The sequence below is a fragment of the Onychostoma macrolepis genome, chromosome 01 (assembly GCF_012432095.1).
Source record: "Onychostoma macrolepis isolate SWU-2019 chromosome 01, ASM1243209v1, whole genome shotgun sequence".
In the NCBI taxonomy this organism is placed as follows: domain Eukaryota; kingdom Metazoa; phylum Chordata; class Actinopteri; order Cypriniformes; family Cyprinidae; genus Onychostoma; species Onychostoma macrolepis.
Window position 1 is genome coordinate 30,642,749 of NC_081155.1, and position 22,174 is coordinate 30,664,922.

Genomic DNA, 22,174 nt, shown 5'->3' on the forward strand with positions numbered 1-22,174 from the left:
AATATTCATTAAATATAAAGGGTGATTTTTTTATTTTTTTATTTCATGCACACTTCAGTGGATAGTTGACACAATATATATATATATATATATATATATATATATATATATATACACACAGTATCTCACAGAAGTGAGTACACCCCTCACATTACTGTAAATTTGCTGTCCCCTCAAAATAACTCAACACACAGACATTAATGGCTAAACCGCTGGCCACAAAAGTGAGTACACCCTTCTCGCTTCAAGTGTACTCACTTCTGTGAGATACTGTGTATATATATATATATATATACTTTTATTGTATGGAAAAATAAATAAACAAACACTTTTTTTGTGTTCAACAGAATAAACAAAGTCATGGTTAGAATGACATGAGATTGAGTAAATGATGACAGAATTTTTCATTTGTAAGTGGCAGGAAGAAGAAATCATGTGGTCTCAGTCTCTATAAGAATGGGCAGTCTACATATTACTTAATATTTACATTTATGCATTTGGCAGACACTTTTATTCAAAGCAACCTACTCTGCATTAAAGGTACACATAATAATAATAATAATAATAAATATTATTATTATCATCATTATTACTTTAATAATAATAATTGAATTAGTGCTACAGGAAGGCTGATATCTGTATTTATGCACAGCTGCAGGTTCTCTGTTCTTCCCGAAATTGTCTTGACATGTTCTTTTCATGCTTTATTCTTTTTTATTTGTTAATAGTTTGACAGACCAAGTGCAGAAAACATAAGAAAATACATAGTGCACAATGCACATTACAAATATTAATATAAATAATGACAACACATTCTTTAGCCTAATAGGCTACAGTAGTTTGATACAACACTGATACTTAAGGCACCACGCAACCCACGTAGTTTCGTGGGCCCCCGGAACGCGATTTCTACCGAGGGGGGCTCCCCTGGAACGCTTGCTTAAGGGCTCCAAATCTCAAAACACGCCTCTGCTTTGCTGTTAATAAGTTAAATCTTAGTGCAAACCACGTTTCTAATGGAAATTATGTCTCCATGTGACAAATGCATTATCTTGAACCACCAACACCACAACAGAGCGTCCCTGACACAAGATCCCCAGTATGAAGTGTCACTCTGTCCTAACAGGTTCTCTCTGTAGTCTAGCACCTGACACACCTGAGCCCCCCCTTCTTGTCTCTCTCAGCGCACTGCGCATGCGCAGCTCTCTCTCACGCAGCTCTACTGTCATGGCGGAGACGGAGCGGAGTAGGAGCTGATTCAGGAAGAGATGGCGCTGTAAAGTGGGTTACCACTGAAACTTCACTCCAACAGTTCCCACAGGGACCACGAGGATTGTCTTCTCTTTGGAGGGACCACTGAGAGCTGATGTCGGACGTTCCTTGCCTTATATTTTGTAGTTTTTTGCGTCTTGTTCTTATCGGTGCGTCTACCTGCGCGGAATCTCTTCAGCATCGCTGTTTCCTGTTTGACACTCGCACACACTTCAGTGACATTGTTATTTAGATATCTTTCCTTTATCAGACCGGCGGAGATTTACAAGTATTGTGTTTCTTATCTGGGCTCAGCACAGCGCGATTTCGTCCTCATTTGGACAAGTTTATAGCTGTTTTTCCTCTCTACAGCAGAACAATTCCTGTCAGTCAGGTGTAGTGACATCAACTGATACTTCCCGCCGAAAGCACGAGAAACTAACGGATAATCTGGCCGTGAATGGAGACCAGGTTCTGTTCTTCGCCTCTGTCAACTTAACGAGAGCGATATTTACCGTACATTTCTCCATAGTTTAACTCGGCTGTAGGGTCAAACAGGTGTCGCACCTGTTCCCCTCTCACCTGACTCCGTCATGGCGAGCGCAGGTGACAGCGCTGGCGGGATCCCCGTCAGAGGAATCCGCATGAAGTTCGCCGTGCTGGCGGGGCTCCTGGAGGCTGGTGAAGTCTCCAATCGGGACATTGTGGAGACGATCTTCAATCTGGTAAGCTGATTAAAGCCTTTAAATAGAGATCTGAAGACACCGTGGCTGGACAAGACCAGACTCTAGACTCTAGCTGTTACTCTGTAAGCTTTTAGGTTACATTTGTACGGCAGAAAGTCTGCTGCTTGGCTGCAATCCCATATGGTTGATGTATGTAGTGCCATTGTGTCCTTGATCAAGACACTAATGTCAGCTCACTGAACCTGTAGTAAGCGGCATGTTAGTCAACGTGGAAGGAAGCAGCTGTCATATAAATTGATGCGACTGTAAAGAAAGGCAATGCACACTTTCAGAAAATAAGATACCTTTATTAGGGTACAGCAGCTTGTCACTGGGGTATGATTACAAATTTGCTGAAAACCCTGTTGTACACGATCTTCCACATGCTGTTTGCCCTGTGATTGATAGTCTATTCTTTTTAGCAAGTAAAAAGCCTTTTAGTACAATTTTAAAAGCATCCCCCGTCAAGTCATCATGGTACATACAATAGCTTGCCATGTTTATAGCCTATCTTTTGCCACCCACAATAAAAACAACAGCCCTTTGATCATAAAACTAAGCATAAAAGATAATTTTACGAAGACATTTTATTCATAGAAATATTGTGACAATTTATATTTATATGCGTTTAAGCATTGTAAGTAGTATGTTATCCTATTTATAAAAATCTCAATCATATTAGAATTGTGTATATATATATATATTTATTTATTTATTTATTTATTTTTTCTCTCCTCAAGCTCCATATTCTCACTGTACTATAAACCATAAAAGCCTAATGCATAAAATGTGATACATAAAATAAAACATGTATGCAAAAGTATTTTCTTTTTGTCTAAACAGTTCAGTAGTCAAGTCAGTTAACAGTTTTTGAGTATTATTTCATGTCAGCCTTTACAGGGTTACAGAAACATTTTTGTACCTTATTTACCCCTGAAAGCTTCATAGTACCTTAAAGGTACATATTACTACTAATATGTACCTTTTAGGGACAGATAAGCTACAAAGTCGGAAAGTACTGCCCAAGTGACAAGCTGTTGTACCCCTAAAGGTGTAGTTAATGCACACTTTGTCTGACAGCGTTGGCTATTTAAGTACCTGCTTTATAGCATGGACTTTTATACAGCCAATATACAGTTAGATTTTTTCATACAGTAAAAAATCTAACTGTCTATCTTAAGCAAAGGCATGGGATGATTCTGTAAAACTCAGTGTTGTACTGTGCATTTGAAAAGGCATTTATTAAGGGACTGTTTTCTGCTGCATTAGTCTATGCTGTGTTTCTAGCCATGTGGTGGTGGTTTAAAGGTTGATCAACCTGTTTCTAAGTGCACTGCTTGTTTTAGATCATTTTCTCCCTGCTCCTGTCATTGCACAGTTATTATGTGAAGCTATTATCCATTAATCCATGATGAAGGATTACAGGGTGTGAGGAAGAAACCTGGGTTGATTTTTCAGCAGTGACCTAATGTTCACCCTCCGTGAAATAATGTCAGTGCTCTGTCAGCTTTAAACTCATCTTGCAGTTTCCGTTGAGTATGTATGGTACAAAATCAAATAGAGAGCAGAATGTCTCCCGTAGCTCTTATTGGCAGTCAGAGTTCACAGATCACTTCAGCACAGCTCCATGATGTAATAACAGCTCTTTTCTGTTGACCAGACCCAGACACGAGGAAGTCAGTAGCACTTTCTGGAAATTGCACTCTTTTTTTTTCCCCCTCCTCCCACGTCCACAAGCGAAGATGAAAGCCCCTGTTATACATTAGCTGAGTTTCAAGCATGAGTGAGGGGTCTGTATGTGACCCACATTGTAGCTGAAACTGATTGGGAGAGATTTGCTTTGCAGGTCCTGTAGTGTTGTGAAATGACATTGAAGAATGAATGAATGAAAGGAAGAAGGAAGTAAGAAACGTGCTGCAACAATGCGCTCTACTCTTTTGCTGATGTAACACAGCTGAGAGGCAGAAGGCATGCTAGATATCATAGGTGACGTAGCCTACATGCAGTTATGTTGCTCAGTCCTTGCCTCTAATATAGGGCTTTATAATTGAATGCAGTGCCCTTAAAGGGATAATTCACTTATAGTGCAAAATGAAAATTCTGTCATCATTTACTCACCCTTATGTTATTCCAAATCAGAATGAATTTTTAAATGTTTAGAAGAATTTATGCTCATGTTCGTGAACTGACAGGCCCCAAAAAGGGCAAAAAACACCATAAGACCATCATAAACATATATATTCCATGTCTTCTGAAGCCATATATTATAGCTTTTTATGGGGAAAAGACTGGTATTTAAGCCATGAAAATTAAATCTCGAATGACAGTTTAAAAGGGTAATATCTTGAGCAATCAAATATTCTTTCATTCGTTTGCAAAGAGCTTGATATATTAGGACTGTAACTCTTTGTTTTAGTTTTCAAAACTTGACATCATGAATAGAACGATGAAATACAATTACATAAAATGATCCATCATTGCAGCTTTGTGATGTCACAGTTGTGCGGGGAGAAATGTAACAGCACGTAAGGGCCGAGGTTTATTCACTGAAGTTTATTTTTAACAAGGTCTGATCCCTTCACATCTGTCACATCTGTGTGTGGCTGTTTATAAAGTATGTGGGAGTTAAAAATTATTTGATATTGCAGCAAACTGGTGTGAGAGAGCACCTTAGGACATCACTCAGCGCTGATGCTCAGTTCACATGGAAAGGGGGATTTTTTTTTGAAGCTGCAGCAACACAAAATGGACTCTTTAATTTTAAGAATTAGAGCGAGGGCAAGATATGACCTGTTTAACCTGTTAACCTGATGTATGTTCCTCTGTCGACCAAATAAAACTAGGTCTTTGATTCATCTCCATTTTTAAAATTGTGTATTAGAGCATGAAAGCAAAATAATGGTTTCTGCCAGCTTTGTTCGATTTGCTGTTTGAGATGTCCAGCACATAGATTGAAGCACAGTGAAATACAGCATTACTTACAGCTCAGAGATAGATTCGTCATGCTGTCAGAATGCACCCATTTAATGTTAGTCACTATGAAGAATTTCAAGGGATTAAGAGGGGTTTTGGCAAGAGAAGGCCAGCGTGTGGAAGAATTGAGTGCTGATTGACTACATCATGCAAGAGTGCAATAGGTGATTATAAATAAACTAACACTGTCCTCAAACTGTAGTATAAGGGAGAAGTAGCATCTACAGTATGAATGAGTGGTGCGCAGGAACTAACAGAGTTGTGGCCATTTTACAATTCAGTCAAACAGTAACACTTCAGTTTTTTTTTTTGTGTTACTGGTTTTGCATGAACATGTCACAGAGCACTCTAGAGCACAATAGACAAGGTCTGGAAGTAAAAACTCCATTCATTTTCTCTATAGGGAAATCGATTAACTGATAAACCTTTGAAGACATACCTGTTGTGAGCTCCAAGGTTGTTAATTGATTGTATATGCTTTTGTTGAACCTATTTGTTTGCATGCATTCAACTTATTTTTAAAATAATTGTTAATTAGTAGAATTTGAAAAACTACATAAGCCATGATGCTGTACAGAAAAGTTCACCGATCAGAAAGCAAAGCATGCCAAAAGAGATATTTAGCTTCGCCCATTCTCATGAAGCACAGCAAATGATGTAATCGAAGTGGTAGTATATAAATGCATATTTTGCAGTGCATTTGCTTCTATAGATTCAAGCAACAAATTTAAATTTGTATCTATACATTTTTAAATGTGATTAATGTCATTTGCAATGCTTCATGGGACTATAGTTTTTGGTCTCACTAAAGCCATTAAGTACACAATCTTGTACCTTTGTCTTTTTGTCCAGTTTTTCAACTTTTTTGCTTCAAAGTTTGTAATGTTGTGATTCTCCTTGTAGGTGGTTGGCTTGGTTCATAGCTTATAATGCTTTAACAAGGGACTTTTTAAGAATCGCTATGAGAAAAATACTTCCAGAACCAAAAATGGGCAGGCATTAATGCACTGTATCTGTCTAATTTGCTTTCTCTGCTATTCATTTACAGTTGTTTGAGACTCAGATTAGAGATCACTGCCTGATTCATCTCCTTCAACAGAAAAAAAAAAGTACAAAGCAAAGAGCAGCGCTCTTGTTTTGACAATATGTCATTTGTAAATCTGCACGAGGTTTATTAAAGCATAACTGTGTCCTTGCCTCATTAAAACCCACTTATTCTTGTTCAAACACACTCTAGAAGCTCATTGAAACCACATCATCTCTTGTGCCTCCATCAGGCTCTGGGGACTCGGGGTGGATTGGTAGCTCAGCACCTGGGTTAGCCTGAGGTGAGGGCTACACAAACAAGCATGTGACCTGTCTTTGTTACCATGGAAACAATGAGAGTAGGTGACCAGCCTGCTCTCACCTGTCCGTACAGGTCTTGACTTGTAGTAAGTGATTCCCAATTCAGGCTTGTTTACTGTGCTATCATAATATTCTGTGGTACTAGACAGTGAATTGGAGTTCATCTGAAAGTGTGAAAACCAGTGGTATCATGATGCTTGAATTACTTTAAAATATAGTTTAATAAAATATTAAGTAAAATTGTTGATTTTTTGTGGAAATTAATAGTTTAGATTAATCGATTAATCAATAAATTAGTCAATAGATTAATCGATTAATCAATAAATTAGTCAATAGATTAATCGATTAATCAATAAATTAGTCAATAGATTAATCGATTAATCAATAAATTAGTCAATAGATTAATCGATTAATCAATAAATTAGTCAATAGATTAATCGATTAATCAATAAATTAGTCAATAGATTAATCGATTAATCAATAAATTAGTCAATAGATTAATCGATTAATCAATAAATTAGTCAATAGATTAATCGAAATAAAAATCGTTAGTGGCAGCCCTAGTTTTGTTTTGATTAAAAGATAGCATTACACATCAGCGAAAACCTAAGAATTCACAAAATCTTTTACAATAGTGCTCTCATTATGATGTTATGTATATGACAGAAGTTATTAAAGGGGACATATGACGCGATTAAGTTTTCCTTTCTCTTTGGAGTGTTACAAGCTGTTTGTGCATAGATAAGAGCCCTGAAGTTGCAAAGACTAAAGTCACAAAACCAAAGAGATATTTAGCTTCGCCCATTCTCATGAAGCACAGCAAATGATGTAATCAAGTGGTAGTATATAAATGCATATTTTGCAGTGCATTTGCTTCTATAGATTCAAGCAACAAATTTAAATTTGTATCTATACATTTTAAATGTGATTAATGTCATTTGCAATGCTTCATGGGACTATAGTTTTTGGTCTCACTAAAGCCATTAAGTACACAATCTTGTACCTTTGTCTTTTTGTCCAGTTTTTCAACTTTTTTGCTTCAAAGTTTGTAATGTTGTGATTCTCCTTGTAGGTGGTTGGCTTGGTTCATAGCTTATAATGCTTTAACAAGGGACTTTTTAAGAATCGCTATGAGAAAAATACTTCCAGAACCAAAAATGGGCAGGCATTAATGCACTGTATCTGTCTAATTTGCTTTCTCTGCTATTCATTTACAGTTGTTTGAGACTCAGATTAGAGATCACTGCCTGATTCATCTCCTTCAACAGAAAAAAAAAAGTACAAAGCAAAGAGCAGCGCTCTTGTTTTGACAATATGTCATTTGTAAATCTGCATGAGGTTTATTAAAGCATAACTGTGTCCTTGCCTCATTAAAACCCACTTATTCTTGTTCAAACACACTCTAGAAGCTCATTGAAACCACATCATCTCTTGTGCCTCCATCAGGCTCTGGGGACTCGGGGTGGATTGGTAGCTCAGCACCTGGGTTAGCCTGAGGTGAGGGCTACACAAACAAGCATGTGACCTGTCTTTGTTACCATGGAAACAATGAGAGTAGGTGACCAGCCTGCTCTCACCTGTCCGTACAGGTCTTGACTTGTAGTAAGTGATTCCCAATTCAGGCTTGTTTACTGTGCTATCATAATATTCTGTGGTACTAGACAGTGAATTGGAGTTCATCTGAAAGTGTGAAAACCAGTGGTATCATGATGCTTGAATTACTTTAAAATTATACACAGGCTAAATGCTAATGTTTAATGTTTTATTCACTTATTATTATCATTAATGATTAACTAATTTTATTTACTAATAGTTAAATAAAAAAGATACGTAGTTCCAATTGTTTTTACTATGATATTGAAATTGGTTGCGAGAACAGTGATATTTTTCTGGTGTTGGTACAGACTGCTGAAATGTTGTTATCTTGACACAGTCGGCCTTCTCATATTGGATTGGATGGATTCATTTGTCTGTTGCGCCCTCTCTGGCTCATTTGTTTATTTTATCCAAGAACAACACATCCCTCTCTGTTTTCTAATGAATATTTTATCAATCCTCCTTGGATTTGGTTACCTCAGCAGATATAGATGCAGAAGCTTGTAACTTAAAACCACCTTCATCTGAATGTTGGGTGCTGGTAGGAGTAGCGCTTTTAAGGTTTCTGTAATGGTGAGGCTCCTCTAATGGGACTTGGATTAATGGAGCTGGCCTCAGATCAGTCAGGCTGTCTTTCAAGGCTGTGGTTCTTTTAAATCGAGGTTGTTATGTTGTTTTTCACTGCAGGCTCCGTATGGAGGGAATCTCACCACTTTGATTATGTTTTTTCAATTTTTTTCTCATACATGGGTTTTAAAGATAGAAAGGATTCTTTTTGGTGGGGTATCAGTAATGAAATGAGGTTTTGCAAAGTGGGGTGTATTTGCAAAAATATGACGTCATCGCGGTGTTGGCGGAAGTTCGCTTTGAGTGCACGCGACGTCTTTTCGCTTGGCGGTGTGCACAACTATTTTTGTAACTTTCTGTGCAGCTCCGCTTCCGAAGATATACGATTCTGTGCGATTCTATCCAAACGTGCACGTCTGTGCCGGCATTTGTGTGAAACAGAAGCAGTTTAATGTGAAGTTCAAACTCCACCAGTTGCAACTTTTAACGCTTTGAGGGAAAACAGTGCTTAGTTTTTTATTGCATAGTTTGTCCAAGGTTTTTTAATTAAAGTGCGTTTTATTTTTATTGTATAAAAATTTAATTAGAATTAATGTAGACACTATTTATACACTATTTTCTTAAAGTTGTCTTGTGTTTGATGCGAAATAAACCCAAAAGCTTAAGATTATTTTAAGAAATATTTTAAGAAATAAATATTTATTTTAGAAATTGTTAATTCAACTCATTCATCACACGAGAAGTCTTGTGCTCTTGCAAATGACAACTTCCCACCGGTGATTCCCGATGGTTTTAGAGGACAATTACTCCTTGTTGGCCCCTGTCGTTTCAAAGAATAGTACAACGGCGAATGCGACAAGTATAAAAGCCTTGTCCGTTTGGGAAGGTGTGCGTGCAGACAGCGGAGGCTTGCAAAGCGGAGCCAGGCGAAAGTATAAATCCCGCTTTACATCACATATATCACCTTCACTCAGTACACTTCTAAAAAAAAAATATCTTTTTCTGTCAGTTTTTTCAACTATCAGATGTATAAAACATTTTTGGTGGGTTGCCTGACTGATCATTTATTCACATATATGAGATATCGCAATTCAGCCAAAAAATACCAAAATATGATTTTTTTGGCCATATCACCCAGCCCTAAAAAATCTAGTTAAACTAGTTAGATTCACCATGATCTGTCACTGATAAAAGAGCACAAGCACACAGAGCTTTTTGCACAACTTATGTTTAACGTTTCTGCTGTGTGTTAAAAGCTTTCTGCTAAAGCAAATGTGGTAGGAATCATCTGAATCATAATTCCCACAATGTCCTACAGAATGATGCAGAATGGACACATGGGTAATGCCCGGATTTATGAGTCTTGGTGCAGAGTATATGCAGTTATAGTTATGTGTGTAATAATCATAGATAATGCATAAACATTGCAGATATAGCATCTTCTACATAGGTTTTCATGCCATCAGTGATCAAGTTCACTAAATGCTGCACCCACACAAACCAAACTCCATCTTTGGCCTTTGGTTTTATAGTGTGTCTCAAAACTATTTCAATGATCCAAAAGATTTTAGTGTTTTTTTTAAGGAGGCTGCCTACACTCACCTCACCACTGTTAGGGAAAAAAGTTGTAAGGAGTAAAGAGTGAACTAAAGCTCTACAAAATCATGTCAGGAGTGCTCTGAACAGAGACTGAATAGGCTGGTGGGTTTTCTGTTGCTGTGGAGGTGGATGGAGGTGTCTGCTTTCTGCTTGCCTTTCCAGTCTTTTCCATTATATGGCCAGTGGTGGATCAGATACTGCAGTCTTAGAGCTCCAACCTCATTGTGTACTGACAAACACGCACCGCTCTGAGGATTGAGTGTCCATCAACTGCTTGTGTTTTCTGTTTTCTGCTTGACTAAAGAATGTTTGTATATGTGACAGAGTGTGTGTGTCTGTGTCTTATTGCACTATACAGAAATGAGTTCTTACTTTAATGCACAATGAAAAGCCTTTGCAGATAGTAGGCACTAACCTTTCTTTTCTCAGCAGAATTTATCTCACTAATACAGAGTTCCTCAACCTGCTAGAAGTCAACTCAGTGGTACTTTAAAGCACAGTAAAAAAACAATAGCAGTGAGTTCATTCTGTTTGCTTGATTAGCTTTTTCCAACCACAAACCTATTTCTTTATACTGTATATGCATTATTGTGCAGTAGGCTTGGGCGGTTTCCAAATTTTGATACCGTCAAACCTCCTCCCTATTTTACCTCGGTATACGGTATTACCGTGAATAATAAAAACATTATGACATAAGGCTCAGACGGTGTCACCAAACTGTTGGCTTGTGCCTAAACCGTTCAGAAACTGAATACCAAACACTAATACTGAAACAATAACATGCACAACAATATTAACAACTTTTATTAGCAACAAATAGCAGTTTAGAAAAAAGTGCAAATACAACAGTCAAACAGAATTAAATTAACATAAACATCCATATTATAAAAAGTATTGCAAAGCGGCTGTCGGTGGACCTAGATGTTGTTGGTCCTGCATCGAGGCGTTGAAACTGTTGCACCAACCTGATCTCACAGAATTCCGTGTAATGTTCACGGACTTAATTAACCTCCGAATCTGTGGTGGCATCACGGAATCGCCGAAAATTCCGTGCTGGGCTCACAGAAGGCACCAGCCGTGGTCCATGCACGGATTCACTGGTTCAACACCAGCGCTGCATCGGACCACGTAAAAAGAGTGACTCCGATGCAGTTATACTTTCACTGGAGTACCTGACCCCACCCCTACCCTAAACCTACCCAGTTCTGAACAATAATGATGACGATAAATTTCCCAGTATCGCGTCGGCATGTTGATGCTAAGGGTTTCCGTGCGTGGAGCACGGATGGTGCCTGTCACTGACTTACATTGGTATCACTTCTGTGAGTCCATTACGGAATTTTTTCTGTGAGCCCATCACGGAATTTTCGGCGATTCCGTGATGCCACCACAGATTCGGAGGTTAATTAAGTCCGTGAACATTACACGGAATTCTGTGAGATCATGTTGGTTGCACTGAGTGAACTCGGGTCCATCCTCGCAGCAGTGTGAGTGGATGGTGGTTTCGTATATGCGACCTTAGGTTCGAGGTATTTCCATCTCTCGCGGTCACCTTTTTGTTGCACAATTTGCAAATTGCCTCGTCCGTATTTACCGCCTCTCCCTTCTCGTTCGGTCGAAACCCGAAATACTGCCAAACTGCAGAAGTTGTGTTCTTTTCGAGACCAGGTCACTTGGTGCGCGACTCGCCATCTTTCCCCTCTCTCTCTTTCTCCTCCACGCTGTCACGTGATGACAACCAAGCATACGCATTTTAGGCATTAAATAAATTATATTTAATATATATCCTCGTCTCCTATATAAGTGCATTGTTTTTTATGACGGTATAACGGTATTGAAACTGATACCGTTGCTATTTTTAGATCCCGCGGTATACCATATTACCGTATTACCGCCCAAGCCTATTGTGCAGTTATATTAACCTAACAGAAAAAATGCAGCCTGTGGGGCAAGGTTAAAAAAAATAATTCTGCTATATTGATCTACAATAGAGCTTTTCGGCTGACGACTTATTCCGAGTTCACACTGCACGATTTTAGCCCGGTTTTTCACTTGCCGACAGTTTTGATAAATCGCCGACAAATGCTCGACATCGGAGGCAAATTTCGTTCACGCGAGTGACAATCGCGCAGTGTGAATTACCAAAGACGCAATCTGAGAGAATCGCCGACACGTCGCCGACGCCCGTGAAATATTTGGCATGCTAAATATCTGGAGCTGTCGGCGATTCACAATCACGCTGTGTGCAATGATTTCTGATTGAAAACTACATCGCGATGACCTTCAGCCAATGAGAGACAAAGATACAGGGCAGAGGGAAGTTCGGTGAGGAGTTATAGACCATATCAGTATTTTAATATGTACAATAATGTCATACAGAAACAAGCACAAACGCTTGACCAGCCAACAGTTACTGCAAAATTATTATTTACCACTCTTTGCAGAACACAATCCCTGTTCCTGCATCTCCCTCCTGCATAATCTGTTTTTGTTTTTGTAGCTGGAAATCAGCGCACAGACAATTTGCGGGCTAAATTTTTTTAATACTTCCAGTCTCGCTCGAGAACAACGGGCTGACGCACACAGGTTCTCGCCTTATTTCCTTATCACTTCTCGCATGTGTTTTGTTGTGAAACGTAGTTTGCGGATCAGACAGAGTTGTCGCGATTCTTCCTATTGTGAAATCGTGCAATGTGAAAGCCCCTGTCTCCGATCCATCGTGCAATGTGAACACAGCAGCGACTGAATGCTTCCCCAGATAGTCACGCAGTGTGAAAACAACAGCGATCCGACGAGTTTGAAAATCGTGCAGTGTGAACTCGGCATTATGACCCAACTCTAGTCTGTTTAAAAATTTTTTACATTTTAAAATAACAGCGACTGATTTTTATGAAATCACAGTGTTGCCTGAAACATGTATGTGCTCTTTGCGTATAGCTCAGCAGTGAGTTCAGAAGCAGTCAGTGCTCAACAATTAGCAAATCACTGTCCAGATCAAAGCAGAGAAAGCGTGATTAAGCTTTTTTTTTGCCCATAGTTGAGCTGCCCTAGTTCAACAAATGTGACACAGCAATTGTGCACTGTAAAAAAACTAAATAAACATGATGCATGCTATGAATTGTCCTACAGGTTACCCGTGGGTTCCAAAAAATGTTAAATTCAGTTTGATCAGAATTAAGGTAGGCTAATAAAAAGTGTTAAATATCTTAAATGTGACCTGTGCTGGCAAAATGTGTCACAATGAGCAAATTTTCAAAAATGAGTTACCTTTATTTCCATAAAAAGACCTTCAAAATGATGTGATTTGTTGGAATCAAACAAAAAAAAATTACTATGCTACACCCATATGAAGTCAGGAAAGTCAGTTCTGAGAAAAATCAAGTTGAAGTTTTCTGAAGGCTCCAAAGCAAAATCACCAAGCAGCGTTGCACTTCCTTTCTTAATATTAATTACTATATTAATAATCACAATATAGCCATTTTTTTATTTTATCTTTATTAAAAATAAGAACAGATGCAAAAACAAAACAAAACAACAACAGCAGAACAAATATAAGAAGGAAACAAATAGGCCTAGTGCATTTTTCAAAATTTATCTAAACAAAAGCATTCAAGTAAGAAAAATAATCAAATGTAAAAATCACTTCAGTATGTTCATTACAAATAAATTGATTATTAAAACTACAAAAGCAGTTCAATCTAGAGCAGCGATCTCTTCTTTTATAATTTGATTTACATTGAGACTGACAGGCTATATAGTAAGACCTATGATGTAGACATGTGGGGGCGTGTTTGAATGACCCATTTTAGGGGGATGTGGTCTAGGGCTGGTTGGTATATCGAGTTTGTGCGATATATCGATAAATTCTTTATAAGCGACAAGGTATGAAGCAATACCGTTAATATCGATATACACTATACGCTCGCGATGCTCTGACAGAAAGGCTGCGTGTGCCGCTGACAGAGACGCGCTGTTTAATGTGTTTGAGACGTGCTGTTTTCCTAAATGCATCACTTACATTTCACAGGTATATTCTCCATCTGTAAATGTTATAAATCCATGGAAATATTTCCATTTTGCTGTCAGAAGTGCATGAGCTTTTGCTTTGCGATTCTCCGCTAAACCATTTAGTCAGAACGAGCGCCGCCGCGCGCATGCGCACCAAACAGACGGAGCGCAATAACTCTGACTAAAATATACATTTTGCTGAAATATTTGTAGTTGGACAATAAATGTGACACATGTAGAATTTTAAACCTACAAGTAAGTGTATTTGTATGATAGCACTAACTGTAAAGTGCAATGGGGTAATCAAAATAGCCTTTTTACTCAATTAGTCTGTGCTTTTTTATTATTTTCATTTTTAGTTTAGTAAATTTAACTTCTGCTTTAAAAGCATTATTTTTGTTTTTAGATCGCAATGTTAGAATGTAATGTGATTTTAAACCTTTTGCACATAACATATGCCTACATGCTTACGTTCACTTTATTTGTTTAATCCAAATCCAAAATACAGAGATATATGCCGTATACCGCACATCAGCCAAAAAATACAGAGATTTGAATTTTTGCTCATATCGCCCAGTCCTAATGTGGTAGAGTCTTAACTTTTATAAAGAATATCTCCTTGGTTTTGAGACTTTAGTCTTTGCAACTTTAGGGATCTTATCTATGCATAAACAGCTTGTAACACTCCAAAGAGAAAGGAAAACTTGAAATCTCATCATATGATCCCTTTAAGACATAGCCGATTATGTTTGTGTGAATAGCCTACTTAAATACTGTAATTCTGTGTATACAGTATGTGTATATATCTGGATTGCGTGTTGGCGGAAGCGCCTTTATGTGCGATTCATATATCAAGTCAGTGGCAGCGCAAGAAGCGAGCAGAGAAAAATGTACTCCTTTTGTAAAACATACAAATAAAGATCATTTTTAGATGTTTAATTGCTATTTGGAGCATTGGGATTGCTAGATGAGGACTTAATGAGCTATTTTTTTAATTTTTTTTAATTTTTAAAGGAGAATCTAAAAAAAAAAAGTGTTTTATTAGTTTCTCCTTGTTTCATTCTGTTTTATTTGTTTGGAGAACGTGATGCTTAATAAAAGTAATTAAATGGAACAACTTTACTACTGGAACTACTGTATAGGAGCATTTTGTATCTAATGTCTCTCTGTATTGTGTTTTCTGTAAACAGAGTTGTTCCCCTTCTCTGTTTGTCACAGTAAGGAAGGATATAGTAAGAAGCTTCCTGTGCACATAAAATACAGCCTAAATATAAGTCAGGAATAGGGATGTTCAGTATTGGTATCGCTCCGATACTGGCATTTTCTGCCGGATTGGGGTATCGGTCAGACGAAACCGATCCAAAATATACTGTATTGTTAAGCCCCACAAAAGCCACAAACACATTATAAAACACCATAAAGTTTTCATGCACTATATTTCAAGTGTTCTGAAGCCGTTACATAGTTTAATGTGAGGTACAGATGGATATTTAAGTCAAGTTCATGTAAACTCTTTTCCCCGCTGCAGCTATGTGTCATCCTCCATTCAGCGTTCAAACTGCGTGTTGCGTTCGTTACTAGAGTCAAGACGATGAAACTCTCTGCAAGATTATTAAATGTTCCTAATATTATACTTGATCTGTAAATAAAGATAAATGGTTTTGCATAAAATGATTCTATCTTGCAGGACGTTATCTTTGTGCTGTTTTCAAAAGATCTTTAGATCTTTTTTGAGATCTTTAGATGTTTTTAGATCACAACACTGGACTAGAGAGCACTATGTTCTTAACGAGCACAGTAACTGAAATGTAAAACTGTTAAAAGAAAATGCTCAATAAACTATCGCACAGATTTAATACACTACACATTAATATCTCTTAATATGTTTAGTAGATTAATATGTTTAGTAAAAAAAGTCATAGTCAGGTCAACACACATCGAGGTAAAAAAATTCAACACTGATTAAAAAAAAATATACCGATCGATATCGGTATTGGCAGATACTCAGAATTTTTGGTATCGGATCGGGATTGGTTCTGAAAAAGTGGTATCGAGCCACCCCTAGTCAGGACACAGGACAGACTTGACAGTAAATCATATACCTTGTCACTGTCACATGCTAGACTTAATGCCATTTTTAATGGTTTGTTTTAATCATTACAGCAGTGGTAACCCTAGAGATGAAGAATCAGGTAATTGTGGGAAGTCCCGGTAGAGTCTGGCTGGAATGTGCACCTGAGAAGTGTATTGGAAGGGTGAAATTGAGTGCTGAGGGACAGTCATGAAAGCATGTCTATCTGCTTACACAGAATGAATGCTTTGTTCACCTGAGTGTGCCACCGTATCTGCTCCTACTGGGGCCTCTTGTGAGAAAACGGAACAGAATATTTAGGGAAATGTCTTTTGTAGTTCAGTACATATCCAAAGATTATGGCTCAATAGGAAGCTGCTAGGGGTGGGAGAAAAAACCGATTCACCTAACTATCGCGATTCTTTTTTTAAAACGAATTAAAAATCGATTGGTTTATCTCAGAATCTATTTATATTTAATTATTTAACTTTTTTTAAAGAGGTGGTGGGGAGAAGTTACCACTTTTATTCCAACAGAGGGCGAAATGAATAGGTGTGTTCGATTTGAAGCAGCACCGCACAGACCGATTGGCGTATGACATTAAAGTACCGCGGGAGCGATTCGAAAGCATGCAGAGCCGTCTGCTCTCTCTAGCTCTTGCAGAGCCTTATCATACAATGATCGTTCTGCGTGCGCAGCGGCGCTGTATTAGATGACGTCGTATATGTTTCAAGCTGGCGCGAGAAACCAAAACCTTGACGGAGGCAGAGGATCAAACTTCTTCGAGAATTCTTTCTGCACCTTCACGTTTTGAATCCCAAGTGTGGAAACACTTTGGATTTTACACACTGCTGGGAACTAAACATGACTAAAACAGTATGCAAAGTAACATTGCACATAGCACCGAAAGTATTTTTTCTACTCATTTTGTTGAACATTTGGCTACTATATTCATGTGCAAGTTCAGGGTTTTGTTACTTGAACGTTTCATGGTTCAAGGTACTTTAAAATATACACTGTGTATGTGTATGCTCCTGAAATAAAAGTTCAGAAAGATGTGATGCATTGTGGTGTTAATATGACTCATCATATTCAGTCTCTTTAAGGGTATGATCAAGTATTTTCCATTGTCTAGTCTTTAATAAGCAAACAAAAAATCACAATAAATTGTAATATCCAATTGCAATAGTTATATAATCACAGTACTCACTTATCGCAATGAATTTCTGCTGAGTTTATGGGTTATGCATTTTACTAATGTCTCTCAAAAGAATATTTTATTGGACTGTGTGGTTTTTTTTTTTGGATGACATTAGTATGAATATCTTGAAAACATATTTGGGAAGTGGATTGGTCTTAAAACACAAACAAACCAAAATGAGAATTGTGTATTTATCAGGCAGTCTTTTCCTTTCTGCCTTGTGAGGATACAAAAGCCATTTGATGATTTTCTGTTAGGTCATGCTAGAAACTCTGTTTAACGTGATCATACTTTAAAAAGCACTTTAATGAGCTTCTCTTTAACTCATTTGGCTCATTTCTCATATCTTTTAGAGGAGTTCATGACTAACTGTAGCACACAGTCTCATAATGTGTAGCACTTAAAGGTGTTGGGCTTAATTTCTTCCTGACTGCAGTGGAAATAAGACAATGGGCTCAGTGGAAAAAACTGCCAGCTCCAAAAGTAGCTCAGTGAGTTATAGTAATTGTGATACAGGCCTACCCTTCTTGAACTTCTTAAGCAGTGATTACTAAGGCCATGCACAGGAGTGAGATACTGCTACAGGAAATACAGCAGACAAAGGCTGGATGGAGAGGAGGGAAGTGGCTTTGAATGTGGGGTGTTGTAGAAATCATCTGCATCTGCCAAAGTGTCTGAATGTTGTATATTACAAGAAAACAAACAGCATCCTTTTGTCAGGCACTTTTTTCCCCAAGACAACAAAATATAGTAGTTTATATTATATTAGTACCTGTGAAATTTCATGATATAACACATGATCTAATACTACAGCAAAAATTTAACACACATATTCAGTTCTGGTCGTTATATATTCACTAAGAATTCCATTTTATTTTATTGCCATAATGCATAATTAATTGTGTACAATCGATATTCACTACAAGCTGAATCTTTATAGCAATGCAGAGAGGACTACCAAACCCCTTTATTCCTGCAAACCAAACTGATACACATTGGAAATGAGTTGTTGTGGTTTTTTTTTTTTGTGCAGATCGATGTCAAGTGGTTTATCTTTTTTGACTAGTGTTACTGAGGTAATGTCATTGTTAATTCACATTCACATGTTCATTAAGAGTTTAGGTCTAGTTGATGACTGTATTTGCCTTACTTATGGCCATCTCTTTTGTCTGAGCACAAAAACGCTGCTCTGCTTCGATGGGTGCATGTTGGGAGATACTGAAAATATATAAAACAACATATGCTTCTGCTTGTGTTGTGTGTTGGTTGGTATTAATGGTTTTTCTTTTTAAATCTTTTCATTGAATCTTTATGATCATCTATATTACAAACAAACAGAGATTTATTGTGTCATCATAGTACCATCCATAAAAGTACACAGCTGATGAAGCATTTTTCTTTACTCATTCCCCATCTGTCTCATGGTCTGTTTTTTTACTACAGCAACCAAGTTGTTGTGCCCATTCTGTTAAATATACTGTCTACATAACCAGACATTGTGGGTTTAATCTAATGGAGAATCTTATTTTCACCTGTTGAGTTTTTCAGTGTAGGCGAGAATGAATCTCCTCGTACCATCTATTTAAAATCCTGAAGGAGTGCAGAAGAAAGAAACAACCGGTCAGATAATCTGAATTTAAATAAGTCTTCATTGTGGGAAATACACCAGAATGTTCCCACAATGGCTGATTGTGGCTCAGATATTTTGTAAAAGGATAAAATGAATACAGCTACAACATGAAAAAGGAAATTAGAGACTTAGAGAGTAAAGGTGAGATGCATAGCACTGCAACCCACAACTTTTTTATTATTAAATATTATTATTTATAAATAAATAAATAAAAAACAAGTTTCTGCTTTCTGCTTTTCAACCAAAAAATTATAAATAATAATAATTTGAAAAAAGAGGAAGAATGTTTTGCAGAAGCACACATTCACTTCTCTAAACATATTTTTCTGTAAAGTTTAATGGGCCAGATTTACTAAAATAGGCAAATTAGCAGGGGACTGCAGTTCCATAAAAGAGCCGTTCTGCAACACACTATAACACATTAAAACATATTAAGTGTTTTCCTTGTAATACTTTTCTGTGGGAAAACATTTAATGTGAAGCTTTGTGCACTGCGTTTATATTCTGAGTTTACATGCCAATGCAAAGTATGTTTTATTAGGTGTGTACTAAATTTGCTCTTCCAATATCACTGCCTCAAGCCACAATACGCATTTTCTTCATAATGATTTTCTATAGGAAAAAGCTTAGAGCCAGATTTACTAAACAGAGCAAATTAGCGTTAGACTGCAATTCCATAAATGCACCGAGGGGAGTGGAGAGTTCTGAAGGTGAACTACTAACTATGCGCAAATTAAAGAACACAGCTATCCACCAAGAGAAACGCAAATAACATGGAGTCGCAAACAAGCAGAGCCGATGATAATCAGGTATTCTGCTAACAACAAAGATGCAAAATGGGTTAAGACATGCATTTGTTGGGTGTTAAATAATGATAAATACATTTTAAATTGACTACCGCAAACTAGTGTTAATTTCGTTAATGAAGACCATAACGAAAAATGTTCGTTGATGAGCTTTTTTCCCATGACTAAGACGAGACCAAGACGAGACGATAATAAGGCCAATAAACGATAACTACGACTATATCAACATGCAATTTAGTTGACAAAATAAGACGAGACTAAAATGTATTAAAAAAAAAAAAAAAAAACTTTACCAAAAACGTATTTTTATTTTCGTCAAAAAAAAGGAGACAAAATGTTATTGCAGACTGCTCTACACGCCTCTACTACGCGAGCTTTCATGTGTGCGGTTGCCAGATATCATGAGTTCAAATCCCCGAATCAGAGCTTCGCTGTTACAAGGATACACTTTTTGCCCGGTGTTTTGCCTTTTTTAAGCAATCTGGCAAACATTCGCATGCGCTCGCTCCTCATTGCGGAAGCTCCGCCGCTGATGATCTGAAAACACAGACAAACAAGCTAGAGTAACCGCTGTTGTTTGAATAGAGAAACATAGGCTATTGCAATTTGGAATTAGTAGAATTACTAGGAATTGCACTGTTATAATATTTTTCATTTGTTTTACCAGTTTTCATAATGTAGACAGAGAGATTTCATAAGTCTTTGGTATTAATTTATATAATAAAAAGCCAATAATAAATCAGTACACTAGATGAGGTAAAATACACCATGTATATGTCCACATTCTGTTGATTTGTGCTTACTGGTGAAAGTGCAATACCTGAAATGCAGAAGTAAATTTCTCAAATGACAACAATCATTACGATGATTTAATTTTGATCAAAAATAATTTTTATCAGTTTAACCATTATACAGAATGACGAAAATGTGACTAAGATTTGACTAAAACCTGACTAAAATACTCGCTCATTTCATTGACTTAAACTTGACTAAATGAAAACAGGACAAGGCTGTCTGAATATGATAACTAAAATGTACATTTGAGTAAGACTAAAGCTGCGTCCCAAATGACACACTATACACTATGCACTTATACACTATGTACTTATGCACTATGCACTCAACCATGTAGTGTATGAATTATATAAGGTTATTTTGTCATTAATAATCGGAGTCTGATAGCCCCACCCCCTTCGCGACGTAATTAAAGCTGCGACAGTTGAGTGCATGAAGTGTTCAACATTCCACACTTCATTTTTTCGGTTATTTAAGTGCACCATCCGGGTATTTAAAGTGCACTTTTTCTTTTTGGAATTTTCAGTGTGAACACACTACTCGCACTATTTATACTACAAAAAGTCATAAATAGTGCATAAGTACGCGATTTGGGACACAGCTTAAGGCTGTATCCGAAATCGCCCCCTATACCCTCATTCACTATTCCCTACATTAGTCCACTCATACAGTTCACTTGAAGGAGTGAATGAAAACGAGTGAGTGAATTCGGACACTGAGTGCACCGATCGAAGGACTGCCGCTTTTGTATAGTTTGCTTGCTGTTTAATAATCATTTGAAACGGGCAGCTCCACTAGTAAGATTGAATGATGTATCTTGAACTCTGTCATGGAAATTATGTATAAACCCTAATAGTCAATTTACAATTAATTTGTATCTGTGTTGTATCACGCTGTATTACGCCGTGGACGAGGATGATTCAGCTGCGGGCGCCATCTTCTGGCGAGATGCGGGAATTCATTCGGCGCGCGACTCTCACAGTGCATTATGGGGATTCTCTAGCCGTTGAGTGTACGTCGGTTGTACACTCGTTTTTGTGGTGCATTGTGGGATTGAATGAGTGCACTCGAGAACGTCCACTATGGTTTCGAACACCACTTAAAACGATTTCGGATACAGCCCAAGACTAAATTAAAAATGGCTGCCAAAATTAATACTGCTGTACGGTTAATTAATAGTGATCTTATTGCTAAAATGTCAAGGTTTCATTGACTAAAACTAGACGTAAATGTTGAGACTTTTAGTCGACTAAAACATGACTAACACTAAATAGGTTAAGGTTGACTAAATATGATTAAAAACTAACAAGGATATTTTCCCACGGGACTAAGACTAAAATTAAAATAGCTGACGAAATTAACACTACCGCAAACCTTAGTAAATCACTTTACCTGATTAAATAAAATACTCTCCTACCATGAATTTTGCGTCTGAAAGGGAAACTCCTACAAATACATATATGCAGCAAGGTCAGCCACAAATAACTGTGTCTACGCTTTTCATTGCTAATTTTTCACTGCATGTCATAAGTAAATCCTGACAGTATTTTTTTAATGACAAAAGAGGGTTTGCTCTGGTCTAAGCTGTTTATTTTTTGGTCAATA

General features: G+C 37.4%; 1 protein-coding gene across 8 annotated transcripts in view; it reads left to right on the top strand.

The window, feature by feature from the left end:
- Positions 1-639: 639 nt before the first annotated feature.
- The window catches only part of lrba (LPS responsive beige-like anchor protein), a 275,213-nt gene continuing 253,678 nt past the window's right edge, over positions 640-22,174 (top strand). For 4 of the 8 annotated variants that reach the window (XM_058770089.1, XM_058770116.1, XM_058770118.1 and 1 more), the window contains exon 1: positions 831-1,976. In XM_058770089.1, coding sequence (XP_058626072.1) covers positions 1,845-1,976 — 132 coding nt within the window. In that variant the 5' untranslated portion in view covers positions 831-1,844. Of the gene's footprint in view, positions 1,977-22,174 lie in introns of all 8 variants that reach the window. The other 4 variants (XM_058770127.1, XM_058770098.1, XM_058770136.1 and 1 more) reach the window with 4 other exon arrangements.